Source organism: Hemitrygon akajei, chromosome 5, assembly GCF_048418815.1.
Source record: "Hemitrygon akajei chromosome 5, sHemAka1.3, whole genome shotgun sequence".
NCBI lineage: Eukaryota > Metazoa > Chordata > Chondrichthyes > Myliobatiformes > Dasyatidae > Hemitrygon > Hemitrygon akajei.
In genome coordinates, this window is record NC_133128.1 from 137,656,807 (window position 1) to 137,669,832 (window position 13,026).

At 39.0% G+C, this 13,026-nt stretch overlaps 1 protein-coding gene across 2 annotated transcripts in view; it reads right to left on the reverse strand.

The window, feature by feature from the left end:
- LOC140728213 (disco-interacting protein 2 homolog A-like) overlaps positions 1 to 13,026 on the reverse strand; it is a 264,393-nt gene that overhangs the window by 30,958 nt on the left and 220,409 nt on the right. For both annotated transcript variants that reach the window (XM_073046628.1, XM_073046627.1), the window contains exons 23-26: positions 11,371 to 11,572; positions 5,288 to 5,397; positions 3,830 to 3,910; positions 2,447 to 2,570 (exon numbers count right to left, since the gene is read on the reverse strand). In XM_073046628.1, coding sequence (XP_072902729.1) covers positions 2,447 to 2,570; positions 3,830 to 3,910; positions 5,288 to 5,397; positions 11,371 to 11,572 — 517 coding nt within the window. The remainder of the gene's footprint in view (positions 1 to 2,446; positions 2,571 to 3,829; positions 3,911 to 5,287; positions 5,398 to 11,370; positions 11,573 to 13,026) is intronic.

The following is a 13,026-nucleotide window of genomic DNA, read 5'->3' on the forward strand; positions in this document are numbered from 1 at the left end:
CGAATTTCTTATAAGGGTCTTTTTTTTTGCCAGTGGGGGGAGGAGGGATCATTGCTTGCTGCCGCTTACGTGTAGGAGGGAGGGGAGCTGGAGGGGGGGGGGGAATTTGGGGTTCTAACAATTATCTGTCATTCATTCTTTGGGGGCACTCCTCTATTTTCCTGGATGGTTGCGAAGAAAAAGCATTTCACGATGTACATGTATACATTTTCCTGACATTAAATCTACCTTTGAAACCTTTGTTATCTCCGTTCTTGACCTTTTCCAATACTGCCATCCTGGATTTCTATTTCCATACGTTAAAAAACAACTAAGGCACTACTGGTGATAATTTCTTCACTCCCAAGTCTTGTCCACCAAAGATACTGACAACATATTTAAACTCATAATATATCTGTCCTTGGGCTCATGTTCACCTATTTGCACAAAGTTCTTTCACTCCTACAATCTTCTAGATTTATGTGCACCTTAACCAGCAGATGTCACGGCCAAATTTAATCACTCCACCATAATGCTTGGAATTTTGGCTCTTGAATTCCTTTATAAACTTCACAGCTTCTTTACTTCTGGTAAACTGTGATCAGAGCAGTTTTGGGCCCCATATCTTATAAAAGATGTGCTGGCACTGGAGGGGGTACAGAAGAGGTTTATGAGAGTGATTCTGGGAATGAAAGGGTTAAAGTCTGAGGAGTACTTGAAGGTTCTGGGCCTGCAATGACTGGAGTTTAAAAGAATGGGGTGGGGGAGAGTGAGGATCTCACTGAAACATACTGAATACTGAAAGGCCTAGATAGAGTGTACATGAAGAAGATGCTTCCATTAGTAGGAGTCTAGGACCAGAGGACACAGCATCAGCATACAAGGATGTCCATTTAGAACAGAGATGAGGAGGAACTTACTTAGCCAGAGGGTGGTGAATCTGTGGAATTCATTGCCACAGACAGCTGTGGAGGCCAAGTCACTGGGTCACACTTGATTAGTAAGGGTGTCAAAGGTTACAGGAAGAAGACAGGAGAGTGGAGGTGAGAGGAAAAATAAATCTAACAAGATTTAATGGCAGAGCAGACTCAATGGGACAAATGGCCTAATTCTGCTCCTATGTCTTAGGGTGTTACAGTCTCTCCCTCATGCCTTAAAATACTCTTTAAACTCTTTTTAACCAAACATATGCTCATTTGCAGCCCAAAGTAAATTTTGTTTGACAATGAAATATCCTAAGATGCTTCATGGAAATATGAATTATTTATAATTAAATGCAAATAGTGATTGATGAATTCATTTCGGAAATTTCACAGAAACAGAACAGTGAACCTCATTGGACTCAGATCAACAATAAACCAAAGGGTAAATTGATTTTATTCATATGATATAATGAACAAAATAACATACACAGTGAATTTTAATCAATCTCAAAATGTCAAACAACAGGTAAAAATTCATGCCACATTGACAGGCAGAATAAACACACATTCCTTGTTGACAACTTTTCAATTAGCTTATTCTCTAAAACTTTTTGCACCAAACTTAGAGCAGAGAACACTTAAGTTCAGAACCTAACTTCCTTAACAAACAATTATTCAGCTGATGTCTAAACCTTAAACTATGAGGCAAAGGTGCCTAGTCACTATGCTTGGATTGCCCTGCCACGCTATTTAGTACACCCCTTTCCCTAGATTTTGGTTCTGGATACTCATCCCATCGAAGATCATAATTATATGAATCCAAGACATCATCTCTTAATATCTTTTGCTTCACGTGACAGAGAATACAGGAAGCACCATTGCTGTAGCCAGCATATCTAAATATAATCCATCATGAAACAAATTCTATACTGCAATTCACTCAGCTGCTGTGCAAGTAGTATCTCATGAGTCAAGATGACTTCAACATCCAAATGCAAGTTAATGTGAACTAGTCTGTGAGCCAAAAATTTCTTGAGGCAGCATGGTAGTGTAGCAGTTAGCTCACTGCTTTACAGCGCCAACAATCACCAATAGGGGGTTCAATTCCCACCAATGCCTGGAGTGATTTTGTACGTTATCCCTGTGACTGCATGGGTTTCCTCCGGGTGCTCTAGATTCCTCTCATATTTCAAAGACATACAGTACAGGTTAAGATTACTAAGTTCTGGCCATGCTATGTCAGTGGAGGATGCATGGCTACACTTGCAGGTTGTCCATTACAACTGATTTGATTAGATGCAAACAACATATTTCAGTATATGTTTCAATGTAGATGTGACAAACAAAGCTAACCTTTGTCTTTATAAAAATTAGAATTCCCAAAAAAGTGTGAATAAATATTGATGAATTTAACTAGAGTTACCCAATTCAGCAAAAACCTGTGGAAGCAAACAGATCTCTTGTTCCCAATTAAACCTTTCCCCAATTAAACTTTACTTGTCCCCAGTTTTGCTAACAAGTACATCAGTCATTTGCCCCATTACCTGGTGGATAAACCAATGCCACATGGTCCCCAGTATTGAGACGCCCCTTTTCTAGCAAGGCTGCAGCAACTCTCTCAGCTCTCTTGTGCAGTTGTATACACGTAGCTGTATTCACTACAGTGCCCTGATGGAAGAAAAATAAAATTTACCACTTTATCAAATCATGACAGAGGAAACTGCTGTCACAAATCTTCTTGTACATTATCGTGGAGTGTTTTGATAAGAACTCTCAATATATTCAACCAATATCTTGCACCCATCTATGTCAACACAAAAACATCATCCACATATCTAGTAACCCACAATACCTCATCAAAAGGTAAAGGACCTTCCTTCTATGGCATTGCTCAAGGACACGTCACGTTGAACTGTCTTTCAATGGACAAAACAACTTTTTTTAAAAAAGAGCTGCAGAGTTTAAAAACAAAATTAACAAAAGCCAAGGCCACTGTTGTTTGGTCGAAAAATCGTTCAAAGCAAAGAAAGCTTTTCCTTCAGGCCGTCAATCAAATGCATTTGGCATTCACTTTTAAAATGTTTTACAACACAAAAATTGACTGACGTATAGGCATGTGGCACTAGAAGCATAATTTGTTATAATGGTAACTGTCTCACACTGCTGCTGATACAGATTATATATACAGCTGCATTATAGCAGGTAAGCAGTAAGAAGTTAACCCTTACGATCATTGAAATTTAAGTGCAAATTATTTTTAACATCAGACTAATAGAGGTTGCTGGTTTTAAGAAGATTTTGATGAACTTTTATTTGGTATGATAGATATTTGAAAGCAACACTTGGACAAACAATGTGGTGTTGGGCGATGTGCATTACTCAAATACCTTAATATAAGAGAATCAAAAATATTCAAACCCATGATGCAGTTAAGCTCAGGGCATTAAAATTCAACTGAAATCATTTCACAAGTATTGAATTGAATTGACTTTATTACTTTAATCCTTCATATACATGAGGAGTAAAAATCTTTATGTTACATCTCCATCTAAATGTGCAATGTGCAAATTATAGTAATTTATAATAAATATTATGTACACCAGGATAGTCAATATAACATAGAAATACAGTTGGGTCAGCAAAAATTAATCAGTCTGATGGCCTGTTGGAAGAAACTGTCCCGGAGCCTGTGGTCCTGGCTTTTATGCTGCAGTACCATTTCCCAGATGGTAGCAGCTGGAACAGTTTCCAAGTACTCAGTTTCCACCAATTATTCTTCAATGTTAATTTATGACTCTCACATTCCACTACAGCTAAATAGATCCTGCAGTCCAAATGACAAAACTAAACATACAAATGAAAATAACAGAGTAACTCTTACTTTCACTTTAATACCCAAGTATAAAATAATTTGCTTTTTAACAGACCTTGGCATTTAGAAGGAGGAAAAGAGGATGGTCTGGAGTGGTCTGAGCACGCCAATGTAATACATCTGCCAAAAACAAAAACTGAGAAAACAAACAATGTTATTTGTCAGTCAAAGCCAGAGCAGACATCAAGTACATTGCTAAAATATAGCAACAAATGCACGTTGCCAACAAGCATTTTGTTATAAAATATGCATCAACTTGCAAGACAATACAAAAAAACAAAAATAAACTCCATAAAATAAACATAGTCAAGGTAAGTTACTTGTGGCAAGAGTTAATAAGGCGTGCAGAGAGAAGGGAGCAGATGAACAAAGGAGAAAACTGTTCTGGTTTCTAGTACAGAATCACAATAAATAATAACTATGAATTCCTCCCAAAGGAACTACTGCTTGCAAGTGTAACAGAGAGCAATATTTGCTCCTGACAAATTTTTACAATAGTGCATCATGTAGCAACAGTGGAGTTTCAGCTACACTAACAACTTACACTGAGAAACAAAAGCTGAATGAAATATGAACAGTTGCCTTTTTTCACGCCAGCATCAAGCCTTGAGCTTTTGATAAGGTCCCTTCATACTTATTGCTGTTTATAAAGTCAGGGTCAAAATAATTAATTACAGGATTTTGTTTTAAAGCTTTCACATTCTGCGATAAAAATACTTTCCCCCTAAATGTATGCCATCAGAGTCAGTGCTGTACAGCACAAATGCTGGCCATTCATGGCCTTGTGCTTGTGCTGGCTAGTTTGTTCACATGGTTGAGGAGGGAGATGAGGAAGCTATCTCAGTATCCTGGTTAATATTTATCTGACAATCAGTACCACTAAAAACATTATTTGGTCATTGCCACAATTTACTCTGGAAGCTTGCTGTGTTGAACTTGGCTGCTTCAATCCCCACACTTGCAATAGGATCAACCTTCATGGATTGCTTTCCCATCTGATATTGCATCCCAAATTCAAATCAGGCACTATTCTTGCTAAAAGTCTTCAAGAATTTAAGAACATAGGCGTGTGCAATCAAAATGAAAAATTTAAAAAAAAAAATACATTTCAGCCAAATATTCTGGGCTGTAAAATAGTACCAAATGCTCTTGGCACAAAAGCCCTATCACATTCCAAGGTCTACAGGGGATCTCTGTCCAAGTATGCCTTGATTTTAAGATTGTTGTCTTTGATTCCAGGGCCTGACAAGAATTTGAATCCCCATGGCTCAAATACTCCAGACCTACTATCATTTATGAGCCCATATGAGAATAGGAACTGGAACTATTTCTCTCTGAGCTTGTTTTTCTCATTTAATTTCTGTAATACATGCTAAAATGCTTATATTATGCAAGGGGTAGAAAACAACTCAACCACTTCATAGTACAAGTTCCATTGTAACACTCAAGTCTAATGACATCCTAAAGCCTGAACAAGTGTAACATATAATTAACAGCACACAGAAAACCTTACCTTCCGAGCCTGATCATTGTCTTCGAACTGTGTGACATCCCTGCCCGAGGCCTGTGCTATTCGCTTTCCTGCCACAAGGTTACCAACTATCATGGAAGCAGGACCCACTTCTGTATGCAACGACAAAGAATACAAAAAAAGCATTATTATTCACTGGATTACCCAGCATTTTAGCTAGGTTATCTAACAGGGAAAGAACAGAGCCATTTGACTGATGCACATTTTAGATTAACTACTTCCCAGAATGTAATACTCAGAAACAGAATTACAAATTTAAGTCATAAGTAATTGAAAAACAGAAGGCTACTTTTTTGTAATTATATTTCTTGCTAATATAATTTAAAAAGATGAAAGATAGGATGTTAAAATTATTTATTTATTTTTGATACGTGGGCATCATTAACAGTACCAGCATTTATCATTCATCCATAATTGCCCACAGTGTTGAAATGCGGCAGAACTTCTGTTGGAGTTATGCCCATACTTTTAAGTAGGGAGTTCCGGGAAGTAGATCCAACAACAATGCAACAGTGGCAATATACAGTGGATTCCAATTAATTGGGGCACATCAGGAGCAGTACATTTTGGCCTAATTAAGCAGGCTGCCTCAATTTGCCAAAGTTACATGGAATTTGTTAAAAAGGTATATAAAAGGACAAACTACTGAGTAACAAATTGTGTATTTAAATAAAACACAGAACAAAGCAGAATACTACCAATGTTACAAAACCCTAAAACTGTATTAGTTTCTAATTCATCCTTTTTTTGGCTGATTGTAAATAAACAAAATCAGCTCAGACACCTAGTGCAGATAATGAACTGCCTTCATACAATACTTTCAATGACTACATCCTCCAAGTCGTCATTTTCATTGTAACATTCAAGATGATTGTAGATACTTCCAAATCCTTCATAGTTTCTAACTTGTTGAAGTAGTGAAATAGTTTCATTTTCACTCTCCACCATTTCTGGCATCTCCAAGCCTCAATGCTTGAATCTGCAGTGAGCAAAACAGTTCTGAATTGTCTTTCTGCTTATTTCTTGTTGATCACTGCTTTTTGATCAGAAACACACGCAAATGACACTATTTAAAAACTGTGCACTCTAAGCATGGTATAGCGCCTAAAGGTCACAAAAGTGCACTCAACTGACACTTGCTAGAAAATGTTTGGCAACAATCTCCTGTCCCAATTAAGTGGCATAGTGTCCCAAATAAACTTAGTGAATTCCGGCTATTTTTTAAAAAGAAAATCAGAGTCAGGTTTAATATTATTGGCATATGTCAAGAAATTCGTTAATATTACAATGAATGACAAATATAGAGCAAAAACTGAATTACAGTAAATATATATATCTATCAAATAGTTAAAATAAGTCTTGTAAAAAAACAAAAACAGTAGTGAGGTCGTGTTCACGGGTTCATTGCCCATTTAGAACTTGGAGGGGAAGAAACTGTTCCTGAATTGCTGAGTGTGTACCTTCAGGCTTCTATACCTTCTTCCCGATGGTAACAATAAGAAGCAGGCATGTCCTGGGTGGTGGGTATAATGATAGGTGCCGTCTTCCTAAGGCAGGGCTCCTTGAAGATGTCTGAATACTATGGAGGTTAATACACATGATGAAGCTGACTAACTTTTACAAGTTTCTGCAACTTACTTCGACCTTGTGCAGTAGGCCCCCCCACGCCCCATACCAGACAGTAATGTAGCCAGTCAGAATGCTCTCCACGGTACATTTTGTAAAAGTTTGAGTGTTTCAGTTAACAAACCAAATGTCCTCAAACGTTGAATGAATTATAGTCACAGTTTTGCCTTCTTTATAGCTGTATCAATATGTCGTATCCAGATTAGATCTTCTGAGATCTTGACACCCAAGAACATGAAACTGTTCATTCTCGCCACATCTGATCCCTCTATGAGGATTGGTTTGTGTTCCCTCATTGTACCCTTTCTGAAGTCCACAATCAGCTCTTTGGTCTTGATGATATTGACTGTAAGGTTGCTGCTATGATGACACTCAACTAACTGGTATACCTCACTCCTGTATGCCCTTTCATCACCATCTTACATTCTGCAAACAATGGCTGTATCATCAGATTTATAGATGTAATTTGAGCTGTGCATAGCCACACAGTTGTGGGTATAGACAGAGTAAAGCAGTGGGCTAAGCACAGGCTCCTGTGGTGTGCCAGTGTTGATTGTCAGTGAGGTGGAGATGTTATTTCCCATCCATACAGACTGTGGTCTTCCAGTTAGGAAGCTGAGAATCCAGTTGCAGAGGGAGACAGAGGACTAGGTTCTGTAGCTTTTCTATCAGGATTGTAGGAATAATGGCATTAAACACTGAGCCGTAGTCAATATACAGCATCCTGACAAAGGTATTTGCATTGTCCAGGTGACCCAAGGCTGCATGGAGAGTCATTGAGATCACATCTGTTGTAGACCTATTATGGTGATAAGCAAACTGCAGTGGATCCAGGTCCTTCCCAAGGCAGGTGCAGGTCATTTCATCACCGTAGATGTGAGTGCTACTGGACAACAGACATTAAGGCAGCTAATGCTGCTCTTCTTGGTCACTGGTATAATTGTTGTCCTTTTGAAGTGATGGGAACTTCCAGCAGTAGCAATGAGAGATTGAAGATGTCTTTGAATACCCCCACCAGTTAGTTAGCACATTTTTCAGAAGCTTATCAGGTACACCACCGGGCCCAGCCGCCTTGTGTAGGTTCACCCTCTTGAAAGAGGGCCTGAATTCGGCCTCTGAGACAGAGATTACAGGGTGACTGGATGCTGCAGGGATCCTCATAGCTGTGGTTTCATTTTCCCTTTCAAAGCAAGCATAAAAGGTGTTGAGATGGTAGAGAAGTATCGCTGCCATTCATAACGTTGGGTTTTGCTCTGTAGGGAGTAATGGCCTGCAAACCCTGTCAGAGTTGATGTGCATCCAATGTCACCTCCCGTGTCTCTCGGAATGTTTCTTCACTCTTGAAATAGCCCTCCGCAAGTCATAACTGGCTTTCTTATACAGGCCTGGGTCGCCAGACTTAAATGCTACAGATCTAGCCCTCAGCAGACTACAAACCTCCTGGTTCATCCTGGGTTTTGGTTAGGGAATGTACAGTAAGTTTTCGTGGGCACACTCTCATCCACACAGGTTTTAATAAAGTTTGTGACAACTGTGGCTTATTCAACCAGACTTGAAGATGACCCCCTGAATACAGCCTAATTCACCGATTCAAAGCATCGGTAAGTGCTCCTGTGCCTTCCAGGCCCATACCTTCATGGTCCTCACTACTGGTTCTGCAGTCTCCGCCTATACTCAGGAAGTAGAAGTACAGCCAAGTACAGGTGATCAGACTTACCAAAGTGTGGACACGGGATAGTACAGTAGGAACTCTTGAACTTAGAGTAACAGTGGTCCAGTGTGTTATTTCCTCTGGTACTACAGGTGATTTGTTCTTAATAATTAATTAGTTACTTCATCAAGTTTGCCTGGCTAAAATCCCCCATAATAATGGTGAAGTCATCAGAATGTGCTGTTTCATACCTGTTGGTTACATCGCTCAGTTTGTCTAGAGATTGTTTGACATTGGCCACCACCACCAAAATGATCGCTGAAATCTCCCATGGCAGGTAAAATGGCCGGCACTTAATTGCAAGGTATTCCAGGTCTGGTGAGCAATATTGGGATGTCACATTAGTACACCACAAGAAATTGATCATGAGGCATACACCTCCACCTCTGCTTTTGAAAATCTCGATCGACCAACTCTGATGGTGCATTCTGAACTCATCTATTCGAATCGCTATGTCCAGTACAGAAGGGATTAACCAAAATTCCATAAAACAGAGGATTCAAGCAGTCCTAATGCCCCTCTGACACAGCACCCAGAGACTGTATGTTTGCCAGCAAGATAGTTGGTACTGGGAGTCAAAAACGTATCATCAGACCAGCATGTCAACCCCTCCTTCGTTGGTGGCTTCTTAAAGGGGCAGTGTGCCAGCCACAGTCCAGTCTATTTCTGTCAGTTTTAAGCAACAATAGATCATTCAATCGCATTAAAACTTCATTACTGACTGTATACATCTTAGATGCAGTAATGGTTCTCAGATGTAGCAGGCTAAAACAAGAATATTTGATGATTTCCATCGTTTTCAATGAGAGCTGCCATTTCGGGTCATCCATGTTTAGCATCCCAGAAGAACTTAGATTAGATTTTGTTGTTTCTCGATTAGTTTTTGTTCTTTAAGAGTTATCCCAAACAAAAGGCTGCCCCGATTAACTGGTGGCCCAATTAACCAGAAATCACTGTATTTCCAAGTCAGGATCATTTGAGACTTAAGAAGAAAACCTGCAGGTGGTAATCTCTTGGTGATCATGGATTTGAGAGATTGTTAGTATGAACTTCCATCACACACCTGCCAGAGAGTCTGTGGCCTGGTATTGGTGGCAAATCTGGTGCTTTCTGGGAGTTCTGTGCATACAGATTCAAGTTTAGAAGTCTTGAACTTCTCATTATTAATTTAGACCATGTCACAACACTCTGTTCCTCAGCTCTCTATGGAGAGGCATCATCTCAATAAAACTTCCCTGCACTAATGCTGGAGAAATTAGTTGCAAATTTCATAGACATTCTGCCAAAGGAATTCTGGGGGAAAAAGTTTCCCAAGAGGGACTTTTGAGGCTGTACCACTGCACACAGCCTTACTGCAGGATGGTGACTGACTTGATAAACACATTTTGTAGAATAGTACAGTGCCAGCGACTTGGATTCAATTCCAATTGCTGACTGTCAGGAGTCTGTACGCTCTTTCCATGTCTATGGGTTTCCTCCAGGTGCTCGATTTTCTCCCATATCTTAAAGACACACAGGTAAGTAGGTTAATTGGTCACATGGGTTTAATTGGGAGGCACGGACTCTTTGGGCCAGAAGGGTCTGTTACCAAGCTGTATCTCTAATAAATAAATACATAAATACAATTAAAAAACAATTTCTGATGGCGAGATGTAAGGTAGCTGTTCTGGTGTTACATACCCGTGGGTATCTTGTACCTGTCAAGTGATCATGATGTAATTGAAGCTATGCTGGAGATGAGGTAATGGTCTTGTGCTGGGGGAGTGACGTCATTTTCCCGCCAGTGAGAGGTCATGTGATAGTTTTTTTTCAACCGGGTATAAAAGGAGAACCCCACCCTGTGACGTGGGTAGTTCGTGGCTGAATTCGCTACTGACTCCACGCTGCTGCGTATTCTGATGTTATGACGCAGTTTCATTTAAGAGTGGCGTTTTACTTTCTGTTTTAAGCCTTAAAGGTTATTGCCGCCAGTTTTGCCATATTACTGCCAGTCCAGTCATTGGAGAGTGAAGATTTGAAGTTCGGGAAGTTAAAGATCAAGGAAAGTTGATTTTGACGGTAAAGCAGGTTCGACCTTGTTTGATCCTCATTCGGAAGGAATTCATCAGCTATGCCCATGATAACCCCTGTTCTGCCAGAAGAATAGAAGGTTGGGTAAAGTTTCGCCAAAGAAAGGTCAGTGCCTTTTAAGCCGTTTCATTTTTCTTCATCAAAAATCCTTTGATTGAAGCATACTTCAACTGGGCTAAGCCGTAACACCACGAAAGCGAATTTATTATCAACGAAAGCCTCTCCTTTAAAGGACTGTAAATCATTTTGGACTTTCGCATTACTACTTTACCACTTTAAGAACTGTTCGAGCTGCCGTAGCGCAGCTGACTTCCAGTTATGTTAGTCCTTTGTTTACTTGTGGGTTTTTTTCTGTGTTTAACAGATGTTTTATTTGTTATAAAAAACCTGCCTCAATTATATATTCATTGTTGCTGGTTTGTAACACTGGAAATAAGAATGACCATTGAAAAAAAATATTAAACATTTAAATTACATTGAGAGGGTTAATTTCTCTGCCTGGCACATGTCACATTGGGTGCTAACAATTTCAAACTCTCAGTCTAATCAAGGAACATTACAGTACACATTGAAGATTATTAATAAAAAAAAAAAGATATTTTGCAAAACACATTCATTTCAACTATAGGCAAAATAAAATCTAGAGACTTATCCCTACCTGGCTGCTTTTGCCGAGGCTTAGGAAGGTTGGTGACACAGGTGTGGGGGCACATTAACACATTGCATGGGTGCAACAACCCTTCCAGAAAACGCTGTTTGGTTTCAGACAGGTGGATCCCTCCTAAAGGAGTTTTGGGAAGTGTATTAGCAGGTACCAGGGCCAGGCAGTAAACTCCTACCTGATGGATACTGTCGATAGCCTGGAAAATATCAATATGAGATAATTACCATTCTCTTGCTGGATGCTCTCATTCACTTGCCGTAAACCTGTGACATAATTGGAAGTATTTCTTCTTCAACTTCAAAGCCATATTAAGCCAGCAATGTTAATATTAGTATTATGTGCCAATATATTGATTACAAATATCCCAAACTCTGTATTTAGAAATGCTTTAGATAGCTTAGAGAAATTAATGGTATAAGAGATACTATATGATGGGGAAAAATATTATGGCAAAGTATTGTGTAAACGGTGAGAGACTGAAAGAGACCAGTGTGCCCTTGTACATGAATCACTAAAATAATATACTGATCTTCACTGCAACATTTTACATGAGTGTCGTGCTTTTGCTTCAATTACATATATTCAATTTTCTTTAGCCAGAGGGTGGCAAATCCATGGAATTCATTACTACAGGTGGCTGTGGAGGCCAGGTCATTGAGTATATTTAAGTAGGGGTTGATAGGTTCCTAATCAGTATGGTTATGGGGAGAAGGTAGGAAAATGAAGTTGGAAAGGATAATGAATCAGCCATGATTGAATGGACGACTCAGTGAACCAACTGGCCTAATTCTGCTCCTATGGTCTGTCTTATAGAGCCCTGGTGGAAATACTGTGCAGAGTTACTATTACCCTACTTAAGGAGGGATACAAATGTGGTGAGGAAGTGCAGTGAAGGTTCACCAGGTTCTTGCTGTTTAATGCAAATCGGGTCCATACTTTTGAGCTTAGAAGAATGCAAAGCAATCTCACTGAAACATACGTTATTACAGGGCTTGACAGAACTCTCTACTTGGTTCTCCAGGTGAGAATGTTTGAAACCAGGGGGTCAGAGAACTAAAATAAAGCATTGGCCATTTATCATTTATGTTAGAATCAAGAAGAAATCTCTTGCACAAGAAGGTTTTGTGTCTGTGGAATTCTGTATCCAAAATGACTGTGGAGCTCAGTTTCTGGGTACAATTATGACAAAGAACAATGATTTATTTTCAGATATTTTAGATTTTTTATTTTACCAAATATTCCGGAAATCAAGGGATCCAGGGTTCATATAAGAAAGTGGCAGTAAGGAAAAGATGAGCATCATCGTACTGAATGATGGAGCTGGAATGAGGGGCTGAATGGTTTTATTCTTATGTTCTCATATCTGATATTTAAAATAAACTATTAAATATGCAAATGACAGAGCATTTGTTGATAATACTGAAAACGGTAACTTTAAATATAAGGGAGAAGTTTAAACTGCTTTAAATATTTCTAATTTTATTGAGAATTCATACTTCTCCATCATTTCAGATCCAGGAAAATAACAATTTTGAACAGCCAAATATCTACAGGGCAGATTAAGAACTATGCAGTAAATAATATTTTTGACTAGAATCCTAAAATATACAAATCATTAAGAAAAGCACATTTGTAATTCATTTCTGAGCC